At 60.9% G+C, this 27505-nt stretch overlaps 2 protein-coding genes across 7 annotated transcripts in view; one reads left to right on the top strand and one right to left on the bottom strand.

Moving 5' to 3' along the window:
* Window positions 1–247: 247 nt before the first annotated feature.
* Window positions 248–10043, top strand: CEBPG (CCAAT enhancer binding protein gamma). Of its 5 annotated transcripts, none has more exons than XM_072782253.1 (2): window positions 248–387; window positions 6505–10043. In XM_072782253.1, exon 2 carries the CDS (start codon window positions 6601–6603, stop codon window positions 7042–7044), a length of 444 nt encoding a protein of 147 aa, XP_072638354.1. In that variant the 5' UTR covers window positions 248–387; window positions 6505–6600; the 3' UTR covers window positions 7045–10043. The 5 variants fall into 5 exon arrangements, with proteins under 5 accessions (XP_072638354.1, XP_072638372.1, XP_072638355.1 ...); XM_072782271.1 differs by having other exon boundaries at window positions 296–315; XM_072782254.1 differs by lacking the exon at window positions 248–387 and adding an exon at window positions 836–1152.
* A 2029-nt stretch (window positions 10044–12072) lies between these two features.
* PEPD (peptidase D) overlaps window positions 12073–27505 on the bottom strand; it is a 109238-nt gene continuing 93805 nt past the window's right edge. For both annotated transcript variants that reach the window (XM_072782251.1, XM_072782252.1), the window contains 4 exons: window positions 22654–22802; window positions 15697–15881; window positions 13208–13399; window positions 12073–12617 (listed from right to left, as the gene is read on the bottom strand). In XM_072782251.1, coding sequence (XP_072638352.1) covers window positions 12480–12617; window positions 13208–13399; window positions 15697–15881; window positions 22654–22802 — 664 coding nt within the window. In that variant the 3' untranslated portion in view covers window positions 12073–12479. The remainder of the gene's footprint in view (window positions 12618–13207; window positions 13400–15696; window positions 15882–22653; window positions 22803–27505) is intronic.

The raw sequence follows: 27505 nt of genomic DNA, 5'->3' as shown, positions 1-27505 counted from the left end.
CGGCCCCGCGCGGAGGATGCGCGATGCGCGCGGCGCCGGGAGCGGCCAACGCCTCCGCCACGTGCCCGCCTCCCGCGGCCAGGCCGCTCGCGATTGGCTGGCGGCGCCGTCCGTCACGGGGGGCGGGCGCGGCGCCCGCAGGCGGGCGCTCCTATTGGTCGCGGCGGCGGCGGCGGCGGCGGCGGCGGCGGCGCGCGCGCGGCCCGGGCGAGCAGGGGAAGCCGGCGGCGGCGGCGGCGGCGGCGGCGCGGGCGGAGGCTGCGGGTTTCGTAACCGTCGCTCCTCGTCGCTGAGTCGCGGGGCTGCGAGGCCTGGGTGCGTCGGGCCGCGGCGCGCGGGGCCGCTCGGAGCGGAGGCCGCCTGGGGGCGGGCGGGCCGGAGGCGCAGGTGAGGAGGCCGCGGGCGGCGGGGGGGGGGGGAGGCCGCGGCGGAGCCGGCCGCTCGCGTGGGTGCGACGCCCAGCCCGGCCCGGCCCGTCCCGGGGCGCCGGCTCTCCGCGAGGGCCCCGCGCGGCGTCTGATGCAACCTGCCGGCAACACCCGGCGCGGCGGCTGAGCTCATCCCTGGCGGCGGCCCAGCGCCCCCCGCGCCGCGGGCGCCTCCCTCCGGAACCGGGCCGGGCGCGCGGGCCGCGGGGTCGGGGCCGCCTCGGGGCGCGGGCGGGGGCTCGGCGGTTGGCGCCCGGGCCTGCCCCCAGCCGCGGGGGAGCGGCCCCGCCCGCCTTGCTGCAGGGCGTGCGCGGAGCAGGCCCCTCGGCCCGCCGGCCGGCCAGGTGTGGGGGAGGCCGGTGCGCGTGCGCGCTGCGGGGGGCGGGGGGGCCCGGGGGGCCCGGGGAGCGCGGGTCGGGCCTCCGGGAGTGGGTTCCGCCCCCAGCCTGCGCGCTCGGGACCCTGCGGGAACGGATTGCGCTCACACGGCCTGTGCGACGCCCAAGGACAGCTTGGAGGGAAGGTGCTGCTCTAACCGAGGAGTCGTGCATCTTGGAGCCAAGCCTCTGGCCGGCCCCCAGCACCTGGCGTGTGCGTGCCGCGGGTGAGCCGGACGCCAGTGGGCTCTCTCCCCGCCTGTGCGAGAACGTCCTAGGAGCAAGGCCAAGTCGTCACAGGAGGCCGGCGAGCTGGAGGACCTTGCCATTCCTTGATCGCTCTTCTGGTGGGTGGGTGCGCGTGGCCGATTCATTTTTAAGAATTTTTGTCTTTTAAGATTTTATTTTATTTATTCGTGAGACACACACACACAGAGGCAGAGACAGAGACACAGGCAGAGGGAGGAGCAGGCTCCATGCAGGGAGCAACCCCCCCGCCCCCCCATGCAGGACTCGATCCCGCAGCCTGGGATGACGCCCTGGGCCGGGGGAAGATGCTCAACCGCTGAGCCACCCAGGCGCCCCGATTCGGTCATCTTTAATACCTGCCTGGAAAACAGGAGGAAACAAAATTTCACGTTTTTTAAATACCCAAGAGCGCGCCATGACTGTCAGCGGTGTGTGTGATCTTGGAGAGATGGTTTCATCCGTAGGGATTCCGACAGCCCATGGGGAGTCCCTGGTGAAGACAGGACCTCATGGGGCTGAATCTGGCCTTCTAGTCTAGATTGCCTCACCTGATCACAGTGATGGTAAATGTGAGTAGCCACGATGTCAGGTGTATTGTGTGTTCTTGGGGACGAGTGCCTCCGTGGATTCTTGGAGGTGCGTTGGTCTCCTACCTTTTAGGTTTTCCAGCTCTGTTGGGTAAAAAAAAGTTTTTTTGAGTATGATTTCCTGCTAGAGATGTATTTATAAACAATGCATGTAGTATTTTGTATGTGGTAAGTCATACCAAAAGTAGAGTAGAAAGATGGTGTTTAAAAAAAAAAAATGAAAATATATTTTCTCCGTACTCCTGGATCACTTAAGTACTCCCTGAAGGGATGTATGCTCCTTCATGGACCCCCACGCTGGGTCATGAAGCAGGCCGTGGCAGCTAAAGGGAAATCCTGCTCTTCTGGGTATGTACCGACTTTGCTTACCTGGACACCACTTAAGAGTACAGACTTGTCACACCCCGGCAACACACACCTAAGACCTTGAAGTTATTCACTGGAACACATAGCTGGGCTACATCTTTATTTTCTAATAAAGATTCTCAACTGAAATCAAGCAAAGAGCAGACAAGAAATGTTGATTGTATAGACTGGGCACTCGAAGTAGCAAGTGGAATTGTATTTTTATTTTCCTGGACACCTTTAAGAAGGACTAAGAAATTGGGGTAGGAAGACCATAGTATCTTAAGAATGCTCTTGATTTAATTATGGTTGTTCTAAGAGATTTCAATGCTAGAGGCTCTCATTTTTATAGAAGACATTTATAAAAATACATTTTTTTTTCTCTTAGCCCCTGAGCCAGTATGGGACAAATACTTCTCGAGCACCACTGTATGGCCAGCCCTGCGCTAGATGCTGGGCACACGGATATGAAGGCAGTCCTGCCTCTAGCTTAGTCTGCAGGGAGCCACCGTACAGAGCTGGCATTGACAGAAACTGGGGGAACAAACTGAACAGCCACACAAGGAAAAGAAAAAGTGTGACCATTTAGGTCATCGGTAGTGGTTTGGTGTTGCTGAGCTGTGAGGTGTGAGGGAGCAAGGGCTGGAGACAGAGTAATACCTTCAGTTTAATCCTGGACACTGGAGCAGGTTGGTGTGCTAGGTTGCTCCGGAGACAGCGTTTGGAGGGTGCCCCTGGGAGATGATGTCAGCCTGACGTAATCCTGTGGTGTTAGGATGGACAGGGATGGTGGTTGTAAAGTTCTTTTGGGAGGGGGGTGAGTGGGACTGTCAGATACTGATGATGGTACAGACTGGGAGTAAGGGAGAAACATCTACAGATATTTTGTGGTCACTCACTGAGGAAATTTGAGTTACGAATATTTGGGGGAGCGTGGGAAGGAATATCTGGTTGTACATAAGGTGGAAAAAAGATGACAGGAGGGTTAGGAAAATTCTTGACAAGTTTACTTTCCAAATGAAACTTGAGAGAAATTTGTTGTACTCATTCTAACTTTTCTGAGTTTTCAGTGTGTTACTGATTTGAATGAATGTTATTTGAATTAAGAAATTCGATTTTATTTTATTTTTAAGAAACTCGATTTAAAAAAAAAAAACAACAAACTGGCCCACTCAGATCCATTGTTAATCTGCAGCAGTGGGTCTCAAACCTCAGTGTCAGCAGAATCACTTGGAGGTTCCTTTGAAAGAAGATTGCTCAGCCTTCTTCCTAGAACTCGTGATTCTTGTGTCGGGAGCAGCCTGAGAATTTGCATTTCTGACAAGTTCCCGAATGATGCTGCTGGTCCAGGGACGAGCTCTGAGAACTACTGCTCTTCGGTTTCCTGAGCTCTGAGAACTACTGCTCTTCAGTTTCCGTCCTGCTCCCTGCTTGAATGATTCACAGGCAAGGAAACAAGGCGTCACCCTGTTTCCTGTAGAATGAACTTTGGAATAGTATTTGTCCACGTAGGAGCCAGACTTTCATTTAGGATTGAATATGCAGATTTGAAATAAACTAGTTTTTTTTTTTTCTCCATTGTAGGTGCTCAGTAAATATTTGTGGAAGGAACAAAAGCATAGATGACAGTGCAAACTGAAATGTGTCACTTTGGAGGCAGCTATTTTGTTTATGTAAAAAAGAACTGATAATCTGGAATTAACTCTTCTGGACCACTTGGCCCTTTGACCTCTTACTTGGTTCACTTTCCTTAATGGGTAATTATTTACATAAAACTTACTTCCTTGGTTTTAGTCGAGGAACTTAAAAAAAAGCAACAGTTTTGAATTTTTTATTATTTCTGAGTTTCCTTGCTTATATTTTTACCAATTTGATAATTACTCTTTGTTTTTCAAGCCAGAGGGCACATTTTCAGAGCCCCCCATCCCCTCCCCCATTCAGCCTATTACCTTAGCAGGATGAGTCACACTGAGGTAAAAGCTCTTCCTCATTCCTGTATCTTTGGGTACAAAAACGAGCATGCTCATCACTGAATTTGGAGCCTGTATTCGAAGTTTTTAGTGACTTGGGAATAAAAAGAGCATAAGGGGGAAGAAAAGAGTTTTTAGTGACTGATGTTTGTGGTATATTTTCAGAGTCAGAAGGCATCTTACCATTGTGCATCCCTCATTTGCAAAACTGGCGGAACCAGAGTTGCCCTGGTTCCTGCTCTGTGCTTTCTAGATCATGGTTATCTTTGAGCTGTCTATATAAATTGGCTCTAAAGATTAAAAACATAATTGCTGTATGAAAAGTAAAAAAGTTATATGACCATGATCATGATAGTTAAGACAATTCTAGGAGAAGAATACAACAAGTCTTTTTTTTTTTTTTTTTAAAGATTTTATTTATTTATTTATGAGCGAGAGCGAGAGAGAGAGACACACACACACAGGCAGAGGGAGAAGCAGGCTCCATGCAGGGAGCCTGACGTGGGACTCGATCCTGGGTCTCCGGGATCATGGCCTGAGCCAAAGGCAGGCGCTCAACCACTGAGCCACCCAGGAATCCCAGAATACAACAAGTCTTAAAAAATCGACTAAAATTCTTATGGTCACTTTACACCAAATAAGCAATAATGCAGATGGCCACTAACACTAATTAGTGGTAAGGTGGCCCCAATTAATGCTGAGCTGCCACTGTTTTAACTGGAAGAAAAATAGGAAACATAATAAATTATCCCGGCAAATTATGAAATGTCCATTACTGAAGATAGACTTGGGAGTAGATATCCATCCATGGTTTGGAAGGAATCTTTCTCTTTTGCCTTCGTTTTGGAGTGAGAATAGATGACCCACAGACTCAGGGCTGCGTGCATGGCTTTGAAAACAATTGAAAGTAATGATATATGGAGTTTTTAAAAGGAAAGATATTTTTTAAAGAATTTATTCATGAGAGATACAGAGAGAGAGGCAGAGGGAGAAGCAGGCTCCATGCAGGGAGCCTGACGTGGGACTCGATCCCGAGACTCCAGGATCACGCCTTGGGCAGAAGGCAGGCACCAAACCACAGAGCCACCCAGGCGCCCCCCCCCCCCTTTTTTTAAGATTATATTTATTTATTCATGAGATAGAAGCAGAGACGCAGGTAGAGACAGAGGGGCGGAGAAAAGGAAAGATTTTTTAAAAAGCAGGCCAGTGAACAGTGTTTACACAAGAAATGCCCGGCTAAAGGTTTGGGTGAAGCTACTGGTGTCTACTAACAGAGTTTTTCCTAAGAACTGAGATGATGTACCCATTTGACGCATTTCATAATTTTGGCTCCAGGTTTTTTCCACTCATGTTGGTTTAGCAGTTTTGTGAGAAGAGGATAGTTGTGTGGTTTGTAACACTGCTTTCTGAATTTTCAGGAGTGTTGTGATTTCTTGGGCGACATCGCTCATCCACTGAGTCAGTTTGTCTCGAAGTGGCCTCATGATCGGATAGGTATGCTTTTGACACATCTTGAGGCAATTGTAGTGACCTAGTTGGATTGATAGTAATCCAAGGATGACTGGTTTCTGAAACTGTGGCTTCGTTTCTGTGGGCAGCAGTGCAGGACACTTGAGAGTTGGCATGCCCTCTGAGTTGCTTGGGCCGTGTAGAGCGGGTGCCGACTCCGTCTCTGGCCTCAATTCCATACTTGGTCTTCCTTGGGTGCATCATTAGGGCTTTTGTTTCTTTCTTTGTGGTTTCAGGTTGCCTGTGTTGAGATGTGTTTATAAATTATGTCAAGAGGGAAAAAAAACCCTGTTAGAAGCAGCCTGCTGGGATGGGCCAGCACGCTGAAGGTCCCAGGGCTCCTGAATCTCTGATCCAAGAAGCTGGCTTCAGAAATCTGTGTAAAGCACTCTCTGTGAGGTCATTAAAAACAAAACAAAAAACGAGCCTCCCCTCCAAAAAAAAAAAAAAAAAAAGGGCTTTTCAGAATATCGCGGAAAGACGTACTCTGGGAGAAAAGTCAAGTTCTCAGTGACTCAGTCTCTGCATATCGGCCTAAGGAGCGAGCAGTGATCCTCGAGTTGTCGTGGAGAGCGGGCACTCTGGCACACTGTTCTGTTTTGAAGTGAGCCAACAATTGAAACTTTGTCCCCCTTTCTTTGCAGGTGTCTTCTTCTATCATAATTGAACTCAAGTTTTCCGCGTTTAACCCAAACATCTCAGGTTTCTCCCTGGCAGATTGCCAAGTGCTATTAGTACCTGTGTGCTACCTAATTAGCAGTATTCTTTTGTTTTTCCTTCCATTTTTGATAACAATCACGGACAGGCCGTACCCCCCAGGGATTCAGGTGGGCTGGATTTGGCCTTACGGTGCTCCTGTACGAACTTATCTTTCTAAATTAAGTGATTTAGACTTCTGAAACATTGGAACGGTTGGCAGCTGCTGTAGACTGTTCCCAGCATAATCAATTAATGTTGGCCTGCTGTGCGGTACACGCACGTTTAATCTCATTTGATCTTGTCATTTCAAACATTTTAATGCAATTTATTTTTTAACTAGGTACATGCGAAGATTTCTTGCCAGCTTAGTGTGGAAACCATTGATCACCTTGCCCTCGTTTCTGCCTGTTTTGTGTCAGCGTGAGAGAGTGCCCAAATGAGCAAGATAGCACAGCAGAGCAGTACTCCGGGGATACGCGTTATTCATACTCAGGCTCATGCCAGCGGCTTACAGCAGGTTCCTCAGCTGGTGCCTGCTGGCCCGGGGGGAGGAGGCAAAGCCGTGCCCCCAAGCAAGCAGAGCAAAAAGAGTTCGCCCATGGATCGCAACAGTGATGAGTATCGTCAGCGCAGAGAGAGGAACAACATGGCTGTGAAAAAGAGCCGCTTGAAAAGCAAGCAGAAAGCACAGGATACGCTGCAGAGAGTGAATCAGCTCAAAGAAGAGAATGAACGGTTGGAGGCAAAAATTAAATTGCTGACTAAGGAGTTAAGCGTACTGAAAGATTTGTTTCTTGAGCATGCACACAACCTTGCAGACAACGTGCAACCCACTAGCACTGAAAATACAACAGCAACTTCTGATAGTGTGGGACAGTAGACCTCACTCACCCCTTCCCGACTTCACGACTTGTGGCTTGAACGCTAAAGGTGTGACTACCTGCACCGCTCGCATCAGTGGCCGAACATTGTCTTGTTCATCATTCAGAGATCCACTGAAGGTTGTTTTCTAGGATCAGCACTGAAGAGTTGATTAGCTAAAAATGTTAGCCATGTAATTTGGATATCTAGTTTTAAATGATACGATTTTTTTTGTGGGGATAAAGCAAATTTTTAAGGTATATGGTAAAAAGAAAACCAAAAAACCAAGAGCCCTAGACCTTGATGTTCTTAATAAACCCTCACTTCCCAAGAAATGCTTCTTTTTTAGGTTGATAAAAGGAATGGGGAACTAGCAGGTCCTGCAGGAGGGTCTTGGTTTTATTGGAGATGATTAATTAGGCTAAGAAAAGTTGAATGCCATCTATGTTAATGTATTTGTGATTTTTTTTCTAAATTATGTATTAAAAATCCTTAGGGCTCTAGAAATCAATCACTTTGTAATTTGGAGTGATTTTATGTATGACGTGAACCTTGTTTTAGCCTAATTTGTTTTCCCCCAACAAGTGTAGTTTTTGAGTAGCAGTGCCAGGTTAAGTAAATTCCATTGTGTTTTAAGGCAGTATATATCCAGTTGGCTTAAAAATACAAATAATTAGGAGGCAAATAGGTTTCCTAAAAATAAAGGTAAAGCATATTAGAATTATGCTTTCAGGATACCTTTGGGTTATTAGATTCGCATTATTTTGTTTTATAACAACAAAAAACCCCCAAGAGTTTAGAGATAAACTTGTGTACCAAAATTTTTGTTTCCAGTAAGTGAATATTTTTAAAATACCATTTTGACAGCTAAGTTAGTAGACAGATGCCTTAACAGTTTAGTAATTGGGATTTAGGTAGTTTCTCCTGTGTCTAAATATCTGCAATGGGGCCATGATTTTTAAAGGCAAAAATTTCTTTGAAGGATCATTTGGCATTTGATCTTAACCAAGTGATTATTAGAACAATATATCATCGACTGTATGCCGTCTCCCAAGATAATAGTCTAAGAAAACTTGAAAGCGTAAGGTCTAACCTTTAATTTATTTCATTTAAATACATCTTTTTATATTGTTCTTGTGACGCTTCTTTTTCTAGTTAGTGGGCTCTTCTAGACTTTTTGTACCACTGCTTCTGTTTGTTCATTTTTATGCTTTTGTGTCCCATAAATTATTTTAGAAAGAAAATACTGATAAAACTCAGGATAATGACATTTTTGTTGAGACTAAAAAAATGGCAATCACAAGTCGGGGATCGCTAGGGTCTGGTTCATAGCAGTGTTGGTGGTTTTGATTGTTCTTGTAGATTTCTTTTTTTCTTTTTTTTTTTTAAAGCACAATTCTAGCTCAGATTTGTTGGCATTTGTGTGTGTGTGTGTGTGTGTGTGTGTGTGGCTGGGCTGGTGACAAGAGGCTGAGTCCCATCTGAGTAAAAAAGTGTGTGTTACCAGGTATCTAATTTGAACATGGCCACTTATTTTTTGACCATATGGTTTCATACTAGGGCCTGGAACAGTGTAACCAGGATGTAACCCGAGTTGCACGTTGGGCTGGTGCAAGAGTGCTGTCTGTACCCCTGGGGCAGGCGAAAATACCACCGTGACCTGCAACTCAGCAAAGCCATTATTGCGGCCATGAGCCTCTGCCGCATGTGACTGGAACCCAGTGTTGTTCCGTGAGAGCTACTGTCCCAGGAGGGGTGACTCCCTGGAGTGCCAGGAGGCAGGATGGAGGTTTCTGTTAGGGTCCAACACCAGTTTACTTCGGCTGGAGTATCAGTCTACTTCTGGGTTGACAGATATTTTGACTAGGAGGTAACCCACAGAATCCTACTGAATCTTTAATAGCTGATTGATGTTATATAATTAACCTAATTAGAGGTGCAGTTAGGTCCCCCGAATTTTTAGGCTCCACATTGTAGTCCCTTGTTCACTAAAAAAATGTCTTTCAGAAATTGTCCCTATGGAATTTATGGTCACCAGTTAGGTGAACTGACTTAACTGTCTTGGAAAAGCAGCTTCAGGGAAATCGTCAGGGGTGTGCACTTGAGATTTCAAATCAGAACATTGAATTGAAACTTCTGGAACAAATGGTTCACGCTTTCCGGTTACCGTGCACATCAGAACTTGAGCACAAGCGGTCACGTGTGCATCGGACAGAAGGGTTAACCGTCGTCTTGATTCTCACTGAAGTGTCTGGGAATGAAAGTTTTCAGTTTGATAGATGTAGGAGTATCACTGAGGGAAACCAGGTGTGGGGGATGGGAAGTCTAGAGCTTTGGGATTTGTAAAATGGCTTTTGTAAGTCCTGTAGGTCACACATATGACCCATTAGGCTTTGATCTGCCTTTGCCGGCAGGTCCAGTGGTTTAGGAATTAGGCTTTTAGGGTCAATGTCTGGCTGCATCTGAGTCCGCGATGGAGGCGGGTGCTTTCCGGCTGGTGTTGGCAGCAGGTGGTGAGGTGGGAGCGGCTCCTCTGCTGTCTGGCCCCTTTCGGTGGCTGGAATGGGAGCTCAGAGACTTTGGACAGTCTTACTAAGTAGTAGTAAGATCCTAATAAAATATGACCGGATTTTTGAAATTTAGGGCCACAAGTGTGACACTCTGCAGTTCACGATGAAAAGTAGTATGTGCAGTTTAATATTTGGTATTAAATCAGCCTCCGAGGTTTCTCAGTCCCCATGACAGGGCCTGACACTTTGTACCTGAACAACCCAGTTAGCACTCAGCGTGCTTTTTTCGATGCCTTAGAGATAGGAAGCAACTTTTCTGTTTGACAAAAGCTCGGGAGGGGAAAGTCCATTCTATAGCTGTTAGACCTCCTCTCAGGAAAAAGTCCTCAACTTGTTCCTTTTTTTTTTTTTTGTTCCTGGCTTTCCTCGGTTTGTGAGATTACTCTATTTTTTTAAATATAATTTTATTTCTTTCAATGAATTTGAAATAAAAAAAACTTTGGAATAATGACTATCTCACTGTGGGTTTCTTCGTGTTGGCATCCCCTGCAAGCAGTCCAGGGGTCCCGTAGCTCGGAAAGGCGGGCGGTGCTCGGCCGTCTCCTGGCCCCGGCCCGGGGCAGGGCGGCAAGAGGTGCGTTTGAGCCTAGATTTCCCCGTACGTTCAGGGACATCATCTCTGAGGAGAGAGTGAGAGTGCCTCTTCGGCCCGACCTTCGTCACGTGGCCTCGCCCAGCAGGGCCGGGCAGGCGGGGAGGGCGGTAGCGGCCCGGCTCCGGCTCCGGCGCACGCACGCACGCGGTGGGCGGCTGTCTCGAGGCCTCGGGGTGGGCCTTGCCCCTCGCAGGGTGTGTCCCGGTGAAGCGGGGGCTGATCCGTGCTGCTTGGAGGGTTTCGAGGGCAGAGGTCGTCGGGAGACTCCTGCGGTCCCTGCGCGCTTGTCCCGGCGGGGGAGCAGGTTTCCGAGCCGTCGCCGTTCTGGGGGTAGCGCGTCCCGTTCGTTTTTACAAAGTAGCTGCAACCTGGAGCCCGGCCGGAGCCCGCGGGCGGCTGTGACGGTGCCGGCCTCGCCCCGAGAGCACCTGTGGGCCCGCGGCCGTGAGCGTGGCCGGGGGGCGCCGGGGCTCGGAAGCCAGCGGGCCTGCTGCACCTCCCGGCCACCCCGTTAGGAGCAGCTGTCGGAGCCCGGGCCTTCCCGCCAACCCCCCCACCCCCCCGGGCTCTAGTCTCCTGGGACCACCGCCTGCTCTCCGGAACCTTCTGTCCTTCCCCACTGCGTGCAGAGTGACACCCACTTGTGGGCTCGCCTTCCCCCCATGCTCTGCTGTGGCCGCAGGGCTCCCGTGGGCTCCTGGGCCCCGGCTGCTCTCCTCGCGCCTGTCATCTGCCACCCTCGCGCCACCGCACGTTGGGGCCGAGACGACGTCTGTGCACCTGCCACGGCCAAGCCTCGGAACCGGCCTCAGGGCCCGTGCATGGCTCCCTCGGCCTGTAGCAGATGTTCAGTCGTTTGTTGAATGAGACTCTTCCAGAGCTTCCGAAGGGCTTTGCGGTGCTGCTCAGCTTTCTGGAAGGGTCTCCGAGGAACTTCTGAAGCTGTGAATTTGCGCAGAGGCTTGGAGGCAGGAGGAGGTGGTGCATCCCCCGGGACGTGGGCCACCGTGTGTCCCGCCGGCTGCCGGAGCCCGCGCTGTGCTCGCCGGGCAGGACCAGCCGCACTCGCGCTGCCGCGTCCCTCGGGGACAAAGACGTTCAGTTCCTGGGATTCCCCGTAGTCTTGCTTGGTGACCAGAAAATGTGTGAAACGGGCAGTTTTGGTGTGAGGCGTCCGCAGCGCACAAGGGAGACACATGCATGACACACCCAGCTGCGTGTGGCACACACGACACCGTCCGCCTCCAGGGTCGGCCTGACCCGGGCCAGTTCTACCTGGGGGCGGGGGCAGCGGAATCCCGGTGGCCCGGGACGGCTCAGGCAGAGACATTTGATGACCTCGGGGTCACAAACGACAGGGACAGCCTGTGCACACGCAGGAAGCCTGCACGCGCGTGTGACAAATCTGAGCAGCACACCGGGTAGGGGGTGACGTGGAACCCTGGGATGGAGGGTGTGGTCGAGGGGCAGACCTGGAGCGTTGGTGCAGGGATGGGGCCCGGGCCGCAGAGGTGACCATAGGGTCCCGCCCCTGTCGCGCAGCTGCGCCAGGTGGCAGGGTCTCTGGCGGTCGCGGCTCCACTAGCTCGTACCCAGGACAAGGAGAGCACAGACGAGACCTCGGGTGTGCGACAGCTGCCCCCACGTGCCACGTGGAAATGCCGCGGCCTTCGGAGATGTAGCTTTGAGGCCGGAGCCACTCAGATCAGGCTTCTTCCTCTGCTGGTTCACCTGCTAACATGCCCAGGTGCCGCGTGGGGGGCCCCACCCCTGGGCCCCAGCACCCCAGCACCCGCCTGGCCACGTCTAGGTCCTTGGGAGCTGCGCGCACCTGCAGGGCGGAGGGCGTGGGGGTGAAGAACAGAGAAAGTTGCACACCAAGGACCGTTTCTGGAAACTTTTTATTGCAAATGCTACTGTGTGTATTGATTTGAGAGAAAACGCTGGAAATGGATCTTTCTTCCCTGAGCAGAAGGATACAGATGACAGCAAGACGCATTTTAGTTGCTGCTAAAGAGCAGAATTATTTTCCATTAGCATTTTTGAAAGCCACCGTTTGTCATTCAAGCAAAGTAGCATCAGTATCAGATTAAGGTGTGATCCCGCAGAAGGTTAAGAGCGAGCCCGCCACCCCACACGCGCCCCAGGAACAGCGTGATCAATCGGGGACACGGCCGTGTGATCTCTGAGCACCCGTCTCTGGCCGCTGGAGGGCCGTCAGGAGGCTGCCCGTCGTGAGGACAGGTGCCGGGCTGGGTCCCCCGTCCCACTGGGCACCCCCAGCTGGCTCTACTTTGGGCCGGAGAAGGGGGTAAAGGCCTTGTCGCGGCCTGCCATGCACGCCTCAATCTCCTCCACCGTGCGGGGCACACAGGTCAGCAGTTCCATGCCACTGTCTGTCACCACGACGTCCTCCTCGATGCGGACCTGGGTCAGAACGACAGGCACTCGTGGGGCGTCCGGGGGGCTCGCTCGGTTGAGCGTCTGTTGGTTTCGGCTCAGGTCATGGTCTCAGGGTCCCGGGACAGAGCCCCAGTGGGGGGTCCACTGGCCTTCGCTCTCCCTCTGCACCCCCCGCCCCTCCCACCACTCACTCTCTACAATAAATCCAAAAAAGAACGAGCCACTCTATTCCTGAGCTGGCCTCATGCACGAGATTAGAGGGGCAGACCAGCTGCGGGGCAGGAGCCCCGGCTAAGAGCCGTCTGTCCGCCCCCCAGGAAGGGGCAGGCCTCCAGGCCTCCGGGCCTCCAGGCCTCCGTGGGAGGCTGCGGCCAAGGTGGCTCCTCCACAGGGAGCGGTGGGGGCCTGGGTGGGCAGGGGTCTTGTAGAATCTGCATCTCCCAGTTGCGGAGTGAGGCACCTGACGGACCCCGAGAAAGCAGGGGGGGTCCCCCTCAAGTGGGGAAGTGAGGACCAGCCCCTCCCGCAGGGCTCCTGTCCGGGGACCCGTGGCACGCGGCTGTGTGTGAGCGCGGGGGTCTGGGCGCCGGGACGCAGGGCCCGTCGGCACTCACCCCCCCAAACCCACGGAAGCGCTGCAGGACCTCGCGGTTGAAGAAGCAGGCGCGGGCCGGGTCGGCCAAGGCCTCGTCCAGCAGGTGGTCGATGAAGTAAAGGCCCGGCTCCACCGTGAGCACCATGCGCGGCTCCAGGTGTCGCGCCGTGCGCAGGCTCCGCAGGCCGGGCTCGTCGATGCGCTCCACGCCCTGCGAGGAGGGGACGGGCACGGAGGACCCCGCCGCCCCGCACGCCGCTGCCCCGCACCCCACCGTCCTGCGCCCCGCCGCCCCCCGCCCCGCAGCCCCTGCTCCCGCCCGAGCTGCCGGAGCCCTCGGGGCCCCCCTGCGGGAAGGCCACCCCCCAGGCCCCCCCAGGAGCCCCGTGGACGCCAGGCCGGCTGCTGGGCCGCACAGGCCGCGCTCGGAGGCCTAGAAAGCTCTGCAGAGGCCCGGGGCGTCCCGTGCCCCGTCCTCGGGCAGCTCAGCGCTCCCGCGGCCCGACCAGCCTTCCCGAGGGGCCCCCAGGAGGGGCAGGTGCCCCCCGCTGCGCGTGTGGGGGAGCGCCCAGGGCACCCGGCGGGTGGGAGCTCCCAGGCGGCCCCGCGGAGGCACCCTCCCCAACAAATGCAGGGGTCTGGGCCCACCCCGTCCCCCCGCGGGCCCCCCCAAGCCTGTCGGTTGCGCTCGGCCCCGGGAGCCCCGCTGCGGAGCCGGAGCTGTCACCTCTGGGGCCCGCGAACATGAGACTTCAATTAGCGGTTCCCGTCAGGGAAGGGGACGCAGGCTGTCGGGCCTGCACAGCTGGGCACCGCAGGGAAGCCTGAGGCCCGGATTCCACGGGGGCGGGGACAGCAGGGCACAGCCACCCGGGAGGAGAGGGGAGGGGACACCGAGGCACGGGCACAGAGGCCCGGGGGGGGGGCGGGGGTGTGTGTGGCCCCTGACCCTGCTGGGGCCGCATCCCCGGCTCCACGGGGAGTGCGTGTGGGACAGGCAGGCCCTTCTGCCCTGTGAGGCCTGTGCCCGCCCCGGGCACCCCGTCCCTGTCCCTCACCTCCCTGCCACCCCTTAGGAGCCTGTCCCTTTCCCTCAGCCCCAAGGCGGGGAAAGCCGGGTGCCTGGCAGATGCAGTAAACCAGAAAGGTCATCTCTGCTGGTCCCCCCGAGTCCCTGTGGCCACGCCGAGCTGCTCGCTGGGTGTGCCCGGGGGACAGTGGACGCTTCAGGCCCTCACCCCGAGGTGTGGGTGAGGGGAGAGAGGGAGGGGTGCAGGGGGGAGGACCGCACGCCTGCCCCCGCCCACTGACCCTCAGCTCCCAGACGTCTCCCACCAAGACGACCCGCCCGGGCGGGGCTGGGTGAGGCCGGGCCCCCGCGGGGCGTGGGAGGGGGCCCTGCCCGTGCCGGGTCCACCCCGGCTTCCGCCGGCGCAGCGGGCCGGATGGGGCCTCAACTCCTCCTGGGCTCTGAGCAGAGGACACCCAGATGTGTCTGTAGGCCTCAACTAAAACAAATGACTTTTATAGGAAAAGCCATATTTTTTCTACAATGTTTATCTGTCAAAAGAATAGACTCTGTGAGCACAAAGGGCTGCTTACTGGAAAAGATAAAACAGTTTGCTGCCAATTTTCTCTGGTGGAAAAAAAGCGCTCTGGCGACTAATGAATAACGAACCTCAGTTAACAATGTCTGGAAGGCCCTGCTCTTGGCTCCCTGCACACAATGTGATGGATAGAAATTAGGAAATTAAAACTGATTTTGTTTCTCCAAATTTAACTGTTTACACTTGAGGAAAAAAATAATTGAATAATAATGCTTCTCTTGAGCAACTTTTTCCCCCCCAAAAATCATTCTTAGTGCTTTCAAAATACCCTGCAGCCAGCGGGCCAAGCCTAGTCTTGGCTAACTGGCTGGTGGGCCCCAGGGCGTGCACCGATTGCATAATCAGCCCCCTGCACCTTGGGCGCCAGGCCAGGCGGCAGGGCCGGGCTCACCCCCACCCACCCGGGCCCGGAAAGGCTGCGGCCACCTGCCGGGCAGGGCCTCCCCCAGGCGGGCTGCAAGCACCCTCTGGGTGGTCCTTTCAGGAGTCCGTGGGGAGGAAGGGGAGGGGAACCTTGTCTGGAAATGCCCACAGGGGCCTCCCTCCCCTGTCAAGGGCGCCTGCAGGGCCTCGGAGGAGGCCACGGAGGGGGCGGGAGGGAGGAGGGAGCGGCCTGGGGCTGCGGCCTTACGGCAGTGCCTCAGTGTCCCCGCCTGAATGGGGCGGGGCCAGGAGGACACGGTGGTGGCCAGGCCAGCCCCGTCACTAAGACCCGGTTTCGGGGTTCCCACTGCTCTGTGGGACCTGCACACTGACCCCCGGCAGGGCAGGTGCTCCCCCAGGCAGAGCACAGCCGTCTGGCACCAGAGGTGGCGGTGCCCTCTAGGAACCCCCGCCCCCGTGGCCGGGAAGCAGGACCAACCTAGGGGTGCAGGGAGAGGAGCCCGGCGTCCACACTGACCTCGGGGTAGCCTCCCACGTCGTGCACGTCGATGCCCAGGAAGTGGCCGAGCCCGTGAGGCATGAACACGGCCCCCAGGTGGGCCTGGACCATGGCGTCGATGCTCCCGTTCAGGATGCCGATGCGGACCAGCTCCTCCAGGTGGACGCGGTCGGCCAGCCGGTGCATGTCCGGCCACCAGACCCCTGTGGCTCCAAAGGAGGCTGCGATGAGCGTGGGGCCCGGCAGTCTGGCCGGGACTCCCGAGGGAAGGTTTGGGGGACACGGGAAGCCCTGGCAGCGGCTGAGGTGGGAGGCCCCGGAGGTGGGTGGTGAGGGTGCTGGGCCGGGGCCGGCTCTCCAGGGGGCTCTCGCCGCTGTAACCCGGGGCCTCGAGCCCCTTCCTCTCTGCCCGGCGGGGCCTCGGGGGCGGGCTCCTGTCACCCGTGGCCCGGTGCCCAGCCTAGGTCTCCGCGCCCGCCCAGGCGCGTCTGTCCCCCGCCAGTGCGTGCTTCTGGGCCCAGGGGAGCCCACGAAGGTCCCCCAAGCATCAGGAGGAGGAAGGTGTTCCGTCCCCAGCAGACGTGGGGCGGCCTCGGGGGGCCCCAGACAACGCTCAGAGCCTCAGGCTGTGGGGTGCGGGCGTCGCTGCACACCCCGAAGTGGGGCTGAATCACCCTTGGGGCCAGTGTGGGGAGCAAAGGTTTCCGGGGTGAAGGAGCACTGGCGCGGCCTCAGGGCCTGGCTGGCAGGGTCCGTGGCCCCGCCCGCTAAGCCGCGCTTGACCATCTCCACGGCAGCCCAGACGTCCAGGCCCAGACTGCTGATCAAGCTCGTCTTTGCCCCGTGTTTCTGAGGCAAAGGTCACCACGAAGAGCAGGTCCCCAGGCACGGAGTTTCGGGTGAGCAAGCTCTGCCCCCGCCCAGGGCTCGCAGGCCGCCACCCGCTCAGAGCCTCAGCCGTTGCCGGGGGACACGGGCCCTGCCCACGGGGCCGTGGGGTCCCCGCCTTCAGCCCCACTGCCCTGCACCGGGCACCCAAGCACCGGACAGGGATGAGGGCGGTGAGGCTCCTGCCCCGCAGGGCTGGCTTTGGGGCAGGCCACGTGCTGGCGGAGGCCGGCGGGCCGGGACCCTGGGGCCAGGCAGACCGGGTGGGGGTGCGCTCCCCCGAGCAGAGCTCCGCCGGACGGCTGCCCAGCGCTGGCCCTTGTGGCTCTCTCTGCGGGGGGGCAACCCTGGCTCCCAAGAGGCATCCCCACGACACCCTGCCCACCACAGCCACCACGACTGGTGATGGCTGCTGCAGAGGAGCACCCTGGCGTCCCAGGTCGTGGGGGGACCTACACAGACCCCACCCTGGCGTCCCAGGTCATGGGAGGCCCTGCACCGACCCTACTCTGGCATCCCGGGCTGTGGGGGTCCTGCATGGACCCCATCCTGGTGTCCTGGGCCGTTGGGGGGGCATGCATGGATCCCACCGTGGCGTCCTGGGCCGTTGGGGGCCTGCATGGACCCCACCCTGGCGTCCAGGGCTGTCGGGGGCCTGCACGGACCCCATCCTGGCCACTGTTGGGCCAGCAGGTCTGGGGATTCCAGCCTCTGAAGCTCTGTGGCTGACGGGAGAGGGAAATGAGAGCCCCTGTGGGACACAGCCTTGCTGGGCACCGGTCCTCACATGGGCACCGTCCCCAGCAGGGCAGGGGCCCCACAGTCGGGGCCCTGGGCTGACCCAGCCTCCTAGATCTGCAGGGTCCAGGCCCCGAGCAGGTGGCGAGGGCCGCACCCCGGCCCATCACAGGGCAGTGGCCAGCCCGGCCCGGGCGTGGGGAGGCCGAGGGGCCGAGGCCTGTCTCTCCCGTCCCTCCTCCTCCTCGGAGTCCAGCTCCTGAGGCCAGCCCTGTTCCACCCGCCAAGGCCACAGGCGCCAAGGTGAGGGGCATCCCGGGGCCGGGCTTTGCCCGCAGGGGCCCGAGGGGGAGCCGGGTGGCAGCCCTGACGCGGGGCCAGGCGGCGGCTTTCCTCCGATGGTCGGACACCCCCCACGGCTCACCCGCCTCTCTGCGCCCCCCACGCCTTTGTCCACCAGGCCTGTGCCCGAGGGAGCCGGCCGTAGAGGCCTGGCATGTACCGGGGGCCCGGGCAGTACCCCCAAAGCTCTCGCCAGCCAGACCCCGGTTCAACACCCGCTGTTTGCTGTGCTCCAGCCCGAGCCCGTGTCCCCGCTCCTCCCAGGGGCCGGCCCCGCAGGGACTCCCCGCACCCTGTCCCCGGGCCTGGGGCCCTGGGCCTCCACGCACCCCCGGGGCGGAGGAGGGCGCTCTGCGTGGCCGAGGGGGCCCGGGGAGCAGCCTGACGTCGGGCCGGGCCGGCTTCCAAGCGGGCTGCGGGGAGTCAGGTATAAATCATGCTCGTGCCGGCAGCTCGGCTCCTCCGTCGTCCTCCTGGGGCGGACGCGAGGGCCCGGGCGGTCCCCACGGCGCCTCCAGTCCTCCTCGCCTGCGCTCCGCGGGGCCGGCCTTGCACACGCTCCCGTGGCTGGCAGCGCGCGGCTGCCTGTGTGTGGTTAGGGTTGTGACAGTGATTCAACCTCCAGCAACTTGGCCCCAGCGTCTGGCCCGGATGGTGGTTACGACACCCTGGGCCAGGGCAGGGGCCCCGAAGCGTGTGAAGGTTGCTGTCCCGGGGCGAGGCCCGGGGCGCGGAGGCGGACCGGGGGGCTCCCGTGGGCCAGGCCGGAGCCCGGGCGCCCCCCAACCTCAGCGGCCTGCCGGCACCTCGGGGCGGGTGCATCCGGGGCACACGTCGGGGACCAGGCGCTGACCGGCTGGCACGGCCCGCCGCCCTCCCACCTCCAGCAGGCCGCAGAGCTGGGCCCGTTCTCCGGGACCTCTCGGGGACTCCCACCGCTTCCCTGCATGGCCCCGTCCCCCCACATCCCGCACGAGGCTGGGATGCCAGGCCTCTCTCCGCAGCAGGGGTCAGAGGTCAGAGCCCCCCGTTCCGCAGCCTGGCCTCCCTCTCCTGCCTCCTCTCCTCCGCCCCTGGGCCCGAGGCCCTGGTGCTGCCGGGACCGGCTCTTCAAGGCCCTCCCCGTCCCGCGCTCGCTGCCATCCTTCCTGAGGGCCTCTGCTAAGGCTTCCTCCGGGAAGCCCTCCGTGTGCGCTCGGCGCTCTTCGCACCAGACGACAGCACGCTGCGCCTCCGGGGCCTGCCGAGGCCTGCGGGCCCTGAGAGCAGGACCTGGGCTCTGCTCCAGCCTGACAAGCAGATGCCTCCCAAGGCTCCCCTGCAGCCGGTGCAGCGACCTCACAGGCCCGGGCCCCGGGCCCCCCGACCTTGCTCCTCTGTGCACTTAGACTCCCGCGTGCCAGGGGAGCATCTGGGTCTGCGCCCCACTATCTGGCTGTTGGCCCTGGTGCCCGGGGCCCCAGCACGTGTCCAGAGCAGCCCCCAGGTCACAGGCCAGTCTCCTGTGCCCGCCTGGCACCCTCAGGACCCCCCCGCGGGCCTGGGCCCAGGTTGGCCCCTCGGAGCCTCAGCACCATCCCTCACAGCCCGAGGCCTCCTGCCCGGAGCGCGGCAGCCCCAGCGGCCCGGCGAGCTGGGCCAGGAGGCCGGGAGCAGAATCCTCCCAGCCGCTTGCAGACAAAGAGCTCACTTCATCCAAAGACAATGGGCCTCAGGAGACCCTGTGCGCGCCAGGCCCTGGGGGTGCCGCGAGGAAGGCACAGGCCCCGTGGGCCGCGGGAGCCGTCCGGTAGGCCAAGCTGGCGCAGGGCTGACGGCCTGCAGCCCCCCCCCCCCACAGCGCTGTCCGCTGCCAGGACCTCTGGGGACCCATTCACCCCGCGGAAGGGCAGGGGGCAGCGTGCGCCCCGGGCTGCAGGCGCCTCCGTGCTGAGCGGAGCGGGCGTCCCGGAGCCTGTGCACGCAACACCCCCACCCCTCCCGCCCGCAAACAGCAGGAGGGAGTCAAGGCGGCCAGGGAGGGTGGGAACGTGGCCGCTCAGGACAGAGGGGCCACATGGGGCTGCAGTGCAGCCCCCTCCCCGGCTCCTGCCACCAAGGAGGCCTGGAGGCTGCGCGGCGCGGGGTCCCGGCCCCCCATGTGCCACACCCTCGCACCCCTCACCAGCTCCAAGGGGAGGCCTGCCCCAACCCCTCCCTGCCCCAGCCCCTGCCCCTACTCCAGCCCCTGCCCTCCCTGCCCCTACTCCTGCCCCAGCCCCTGCCCCTGCTCCCACCCTAGTCCTTGCCCCTACTCCACCCCTGCCCTCCCTGCCCCAGCCCCTGCCCCTCCCTGCCCCTGCTCCTGCCCCAGCCCTTGCCCCTACTCCAGCCCCTGCCCTCCCTGCCCCAGCCCCTGCCCCTGCTCCTGCCCCAGCCCCTGCCCCTGCTCCAGCCCCTGCCCTCCCTGCTCCTCCCTGCCCCTCTCTGCCCGGCAGGGAGGCAGAGCTGGCAGGGGCACCCCAACACAGGCCACGGGGGACGCATGCAGGCCGTGCGGGCCCAGCTCCCGAGGCCCTTCTCCTGCTGCCCGGCCTGCTCTGGGGCAGTCTGCTTCTCGAGTCGGCTTCCCACCTCATTGGCTGCTCCCCCCAGGGGCCAGGACCCTGACACAGCAGAGCCAGGAGCTGCAGAGCCAGGAGCGAGGAGCGACGGTGGGGCTGTTTGCGCAGACTCGATGGCTTGGAGGCCCAAGAGCCGTGGGGCCCTGAGCGTGTGGCCCCCACCACCTGCGTGGGGCCCTGGTGGGTGTGGGCTCAGGAGCGTGGGGCCCCGCAGCCTGGCGGGGGGAGGCCAGGGCGGCAGCCGAGCACAGAGGGGACGGAGCCGGGCTGCTGGGAGGTGGGAGGCCAGGCCTCTGCGGTGGCTGGAGGGACAGCACAGAACGGCCCGGGGCAGCAGCCCACTGACACCCCGAGGTGCTCCTGCTGGCTTCACCCCAAGGCTCCGTCACGGGACCCCTTGGGCCGCACGCTCCCTGGTAGCCGGGGAGACCCCTGCCCCGCTGCGGACGCCAGGGAGGCCCCTCCGTGCAGCTGCCACCCCAGCGTGGCTGTCCCCTGAGCTCAGACGCCCTTCCCCGGCTGCCTGGGTGATGACGGGAGGGCGCCCCCGCTCTGACCCCGGTTCTGCGCCTGCTCTGGTCACTCCTCCGTGCTGCTCCTCTGGGCATCGTGCTGCGCCCCCGGTGTCCCTTTACCCTTCCCCGGAACCGCGGGAAGCAGCCGAGCAGTCTCAGCGGGTGTGTGTCTTGGCCCAGCAGCGGAACCCACAAACCAGGGGCATTTCCGCTAGGACGGGACATGGGGCTGACCTGGCCCCGGCCGCCTCCTCACAGCCACGGGGAGGTGACCTGCCCCGCTGCACGTGCCCAGGCCAAGAGTCCACCCCAGGAAGAGGACACGGCTTGCTCGGCCTGCGAGGTGACTGCCCGGCAGGGGGCAGGAGCAGACTGGCACAGGGTGGGGAGCACGGGGCGGAGAGGCAGAGGGAGAGCGCCTGGGTCCCGCAGGCGTGTGGGGAGGGAGGGTCCCCCTGCAGACGGCAGGACACGCGCCACAGCCCCTGGCCGGTGGTGGCCAAAGCTGACCAAACCCGGGGCGCCTGGGTGGCTCAGGCAGGTAAGCGTCTGCCTTCCCGGGGTCCTGGGATCAAGCCCTGCGTCGGGCTCCCTGCTCACTGGGGAGCCTGCTCCTCTCTTCCGCTTGTGGCCTCTCTCACTCCCTGCGTCTCCCAAATATATAATAAAAACCTTTTAAGAAAACCACCCCCGCCCCCCGCCAGCAAATCCTTCTCACCTGACGTACAGAGAGGGAGTGAAGAGAGCAGGATGGGTGGTGGCCCTCGGGGGGCTGGTGACTGTCCCGCAGTTTAAAGGTCAGACCCCGCTCCCCTCGCAGCCCCCAGCGCCCCTCCCGCACCGCACCCCGTGGATTCACAGGTGCTTTTACGCCCCCTTCTTTCACACAAAAGGGGGACTGGTCACCCCTTCCCACACTTTTCCCACTTTTCCGTCTCCATGCGTCAAGCGTCCCGAAGGAAGGTCCCCGTGTTAGCTCGAGATGCTGTTTCCTTCTGCAGCCACCAAACCATGTAAGTCCTGTCACCTTGTCGCCCCAGCAGGGGCTTCACCTGTAGGTTTTCCTGTCTCGTCCTCCTCTGGGGGCCGAGTTCCCCGTCGTGGGAATCACCGGACCACCAGGGTCCTGTTCCCGCTGGACATGTGAGGGTGCAGGGCTGGGGCCCGGGGCCTCCAGGACCCCTCAACAGCTCCCTCGCCTCCGCTGGGGGCCCACTGGCTCAGCGTGCCTCAGAGAGTGGCAGTCGCGGAGCGTCCCTCACCTGCAACTCATCCCCACATCTGGCCGTGTGGCCCTGGGGCCGGTCAGCCAACACAGAGCCCCCAGCCCCAGGGGCCGCATCCTGGGGCTTTCACAGCTGGGGGGTCTTCTTTTACCTAAACAAAGGCTCCGTGGAGGGAAGCCGATCTGACTGCCGTGGTCCCTCTGGTTTCAGAATGAGCCGAGGGTCCAGCCTTGGAGGGGGGGCGGCCAGGCCCCCAGAGGGCCCTGCGGCAGCCGCTCACCGTTCCCGAACGCCGCGAGCACCCGGCCCCCACCAAAGCCAGCCGCGGCCTGAACACAAGGGCACCCCACGCACGACCAAACGCCGCTGTTGGTCTGGTGCTCAAGCTCCCTCTGGAGTGGACCCTGCTCTGGGACAGGACGGGGGACGTGCTGACACCCCAGCGGCCACCGCGAGCAGGGCTTCCTGCCGGTGGAGAATGCCAGATGGGATGTGGGGTGACTCTGGGCCGAGCTCCCCGGTTCCCAGCCCTGTCCCCCCCCGGGGGTCAGCCCCCTCTCCTGGGGCTGCTCCTGGGGACCTGACACCGGTTGAGCGTGTGGAGGGGGGACAGAATCAGGTTGTGGCACGCACGACCCGCCCCAGGGCCGCCAGTGTCCTCACCCGGCTTCATGGCGCTCATGACAGCACGGCAGCTCCGCAGCACCGCCTCATAGATGGCCTTCTGGTCCGCGGTGAACTTGCCGTTGGCCGGGAACGAGCACGTGATGTCAGAAGAGAAGCAGTAATACTCGCCACCCATGTCGAACAGGCTGCAGGGAGAGGAGCCTGTGAGGTTGGGATGCCCCCAGCCCTGCTCCCCCCGCCCCACCCCGGGACTCAGGGCAGCCTGCTGGGCCCCGGGGGTGTCCGGGTGCCGGGCCCGAGCCATCCGGGTCGCCAGCGCAGGCAGCAGTACGGGGCCTCCCACCCTCTGACCCCAGAGCTGGCAGCCTGGAGGGAGCAGGGCCCATCCTGCACACACGCCCCCGGCCCCGAGGCCTCTGCTGGCCAGGCCTCTGGATGCCGGGCTGTGGGCCTCGCCTGGATGGGGGGGAGGGACGGAGACGTGCCCAGGCCCTGCCTCGCCACCTCCACGCAAGCACTCCCACAGACCCCCAGGGCTCCCCTGCCCGGCGCTGCTGGTGGCAGCCGGGGGGTGGGGGGGGGCTTGGGATGGAGGCCCTCACGGATGCACGAGGTGGGCTAAGCTACACACCCAGCTCCCCCGGGCCCGGTGTCTGAGTGAGACCCAGCGGGTGGCTCTGTTCCAGCGCCACCCCCCCCCTCCCCCCGCCCAGAGGGAAGTGTGGCTCTCCCCGCTGGGACAGATCCGCCAGGGCCTGAGGGAAGGACAGGGCGGCCCAGCAGGCAGGGGCAGAGGGGGCGGAAGGGGGGCTACAGGGCCCGAGCTGGGCTCTGAGAGCCAGCGGGGTGGGGTGGGGTGGGGGTGGGGGCGGTGCTGAACACTCGGGCAGGCTGGGGGCTCAGGAGGACGGACACCCCGTGGTAGGGCCCGGGGGCAGGGCAAGGAGGGAGCCGCGTGGGCCTCTCCCACGCCTCCACGGCCTCGGGGTCCCCACTGGTCAAGCGCAGGAAGTATCCCACCCTGCACCCTCTGTGGTGGAATGCGACACGGTGTGTGAGGCTGCTGGGCCCCGCACTCCCCGGCGGGGAGCAGTGGGGCCCACAGACTGAGCACCCCCCATCCCGTCCCACCCCGGCACCTCAGCAGGCTTACAGAGGGGCCCCAGCAGCACCCGGCACTTGGTCGGCCAAGCCGGGCCCCGGGTGGAGACAAAACCAACGGAGGCCGTCGGTCTAGCCCCGGGCCCAGGATTCTGGGAGCCCGGAGTCGGGTGGAGCCGACGGGCGGGGCTGGCTTCCTCCTGGGGGGGGGGTCGGTCTGCAGCGTGAGTCCTGGCAAATCTGAGCCGCAGGGCAGAGCCGGGCCTTCCCCCAGGGCCTCCCCTACACCCGAGGCAGTCCTCGTGGTGGGCACAGCCGCTCAACAGGCATGGCAGGGGCTGCTGGCGCACCTGCCCTGGGGCCCCGACCCTCAGGGACAACAGAGCAGGGGGTCCCTGCCCTGCTGGGCGGGGGGGCGGGAGTCGGGCCCTGTGGCCTGACAGCACCAGCTACTCCAAAGAAACAGCGTTTTGGAGGCAAAAACCCAAATGCTCAGGATCCCCGGATGCTTTGCTGGAATCCAAAGTCCCCAGCCGAGCACTTTTTAATCTCCTGTCTTTTTCCGATTGCAAAAGACCATAAACAGTGTCAACAGTGCAAAAAGCACCAGATAACACCTCAGGTGATTCTCAGGGGGGTGGGGGGAGAGCCCCAAGCAGGACGGCGCAGAGCTCCAGGCCGGGTCAAAGTCACAGACTGTAAGGGACCCTGCCGGGGAGGGGGGTACGGGGGGGCAGCACCTGGGCCTCCCGGGAGGTGACCCGACACAAGACAGAGAGGCCTTGAGCAGACGTGCCCAGGCAGCTGCGCCCCAGGAGGCCCCAGATGCAACAGGGGGTTTGGGCCAACAGCTGCTTGCGGGGGCACGCGGGCCCCCTGGAGCCGGCTGGGAGGGCGGGACACATCTCGGCCCTCACCTGCGGGGAAAGTGAGGTTCTGAACGCTGGCCCAGCAGCTCAGAGCCCGGCGACGGGCCCTCCTGTCCTGGCTCCAGCCCCGGGCCCCGGGGGCCTCTGCGCTTCTACTTTTAAGACGCAGGGACGCTGCCCCTTGTGCCCTCCCGGGGAGCGGGTCTGTGTGGGGCCGTGGCCCAGTTTCACCCTGGGAGCGGAGCGTTCTCACTGGGGCCCCTCAGAGACAACAAAGGAAAATGGTTTGTGGTTTGTTGATTCACAACGTCCAAGAACGGCCTGCGCAGAGAGGACGGAGCCGGGGCTCGGGCGACACAGGCTCCTGGGGGCCGACAGCTCCGCAGGACCGGGCCCATCTCAAAAGGAAAACAGAAATTGGACAATGTCAGAAACGAGGAAGCCCGCAAGAGCACGCTGGGGGCCGGAGTCACCTAGAGCGGCGACAGCAAGACGCTCCTCCGGGGCAGGTGAGACCCCTGAACTTGCTCAGGAGTCCCGTGTCCTCAGGAGCACAGCCAGGACGCCGGGTGGACGTGCCGGGAGCTCCTCGGCCCGCCTGGCGTTCCCGTGCGGATTCTAGAAGACTTCGCTTGAGCTTTTTGTGTGAGAATCGTCGGTCGCTGCAGAAGGAAGTGTACGCCCCGGCGGCCGGCTCCATCCTGCCCAGCGCCGCCCGGGCACGGGGCTGCAGTCTATTTTTGTGTTCTCAGTTCCTTATCTTTCTCTGCTTTAAAAAAAAAAAAAATCCCCCTCAGAGTTCCTACACACATAAGTCATTCAGATTCAAGCCGCTCCGGGATCCGGGGACGAAAGCCGCCTCCATAAATCATCTCCCTCCAGGTCCTCGGTGTCCCCTCCAGCCGTCCTCTGAGCGCAGAGCGACAGTGGGGAGCGTGGTCACAGTTTCTGGCTCCGCCGGGCGCTCGGGATCCTCCTCCTCCCCGGCGGCCTGGGGACACCCACCGGGCCGCTACCATCCTTGGCCCAGCAAACGCGTGTCATAATCTAAGACATCTGGGGAGAAGTCCCACATCTCCAAGCAATACGCTGGCGTCTCTTCGCTCACACGTGTTTATCTGGTTCTATTTCTGGCCGGGACGAGAGGGTGCCTGCCTTTGGCTCCTCCCGGGCAGCTTCGTGCCCGGGCTACCCGCCACCGCTGGCTCAGCCGGGCGCCCCCGAGCCCCCTCGGCTCCCCGGGCCCCGCAGCGGGGACCGGCCGGCCCTCGGGCAGACGACGGCCTCCGAGATGGTTGGGCCGGGGACCGAGGCCTGGGGAGCATTCTGGGGAAACGCTGCGGTGCGTGTACTGGGCTCCCTGCGCCCGGCGTCCAGCCTGCCACCAACGCCCCGAGCGTCGGCCTGGCCCCGGGCCACCTCTCACCCAAGCCTGGGCGCACGGGCCTGGGCACGGCGGCGGCACTGCACACCTCACTGTGCGCCCGGCCCAGCGCTGCCAGCGAGGCCAGGGGATTTCTGAGAAGCAGGAAACTCCTGCTTCCCTCCAGACCTCAGCACGAGAGGGGAAGACGTGCCACTGGCCTTCCCGCTCATGTACTGCAGCGGGCAGCCCCTCAGACGAGGCCCGTGGCCTGCCCCCGCCCGTGCAGTGCCAAGTCCCCCCGAGGCGACTGGCGGGGCGAAGGTCATCACCTGGAGGCCGCAGGCTGACGCTTGGAGCAGACCTCTCCCTGTACCTTCTAGGCCTCCCTGCTCCCCACCCCAGCCATGGGCTGCTCCTGCGGCGACCGGGCCCCAGAGACCCTGGCGTACACGGTCACAGGAACAGACGCGGGCCGGGGGCGTCCTGCGTATCTAGGAAGAACTGCTGTTGCCACTCTACAGATGGCGTGGCGAGACGCAGGGCACCGCTGCGGGGCCACGTCCCCAGCAAGGGCACTACAGGGCACGTGGCCCAACGTGTGGGTGGGACCCAGTGACCGTCCACCCAAGCAGCCGCTGCCACCCGGCACAGTGGACGAGCGCTGGCGTCAGCGCAGTGGCCCCCGCCGGGGAGGGACTGAGTCGGCATCATGAGCACAGCACGTGCTTCATTTCACTTTTTTGGTAGGCAGCGTCTGTCCCGTGATGTCTGGGAGCACCCAGGCTGTCTGGACCAGTGCTTTCCAGACCGTGGGTGGTGACGCTGGCCGAGTGGGGTACAGGCAAGAATGTAAAGTACACAGAACCCACAGAGGCCGTGTAGGAGGGGGGCCTGGTCATAGTCGGGGTAGGTGCACACGTGGGACTGGGCCGGAACGTAAAGGGTGCTTCTCGCAGGGACAGAAGGCCGACGGCAACGGCCACTGGGTTGGCTGTCCGGGCTGCCAGTGTTCTCTTGCCCTGAGGCCTGGGCACACCCTTGAGGCCATCGAATCCTCAGGAGGGGGCTGCTGGGTGAAAACCAAGTGTTCTTCCCAGGAAACAGCAAGGGGGTAGGGGTCTGGGCTGGGCCTGGCACCAGGGAGCAGGCCCTGGAGGGGACGCTCGTTCTCAGAAGTCGGCCAGGGCACCAGGCACCAGGGCGAGTGGGGCCTGGAGGCTCCCTCCCTCCAGCTCTGCACCAGCTGGGGTGGGGGGAGCCGCGAGACACAGGTTTGCCCCCCCACCGCCCCGTATCCCGTATGTGGGATACCACGGGCGCTGCTGGGGCCCTGGCTGAGTGACGGGGACCCCTGAGGCCTGCAGGGTGGGGGCAGGGTGTCCCACTGCGATGCAGGCTGCTGCCCGGGGCACGGTGGCCTGGGACGGAGGGGTGAGGTAGGGTGACCTCCCCCAAGGAGTCTAACATCTAGTCAAACCTGCGGAACGAACCGGGAATGAGACACAGACAGAAAGGGGTGGGCGGGGGTGGGGTGGGGTAGGGGCACTGGTGG

The sequence above is a fragment of the Canis lupus genome, chromosome 1, assembly GCF_048164855.1.
Source record: "Canis lupus baileyi chromosome 1, mCanLup2.hap1, whole genome shotgun sequence".
In the NCBI taxonomy this organism is placed as follows: domain Eukaryota; kingdom Metazoa; phylum Chordata; class Mammalia; order Carnivora; family Canidae; genus Canis; species Canis lupus.
Note: the sequence above shows the minus strand (reverse complement) of the source record. Positions and strands in the feature narration are given on the sequence as shown.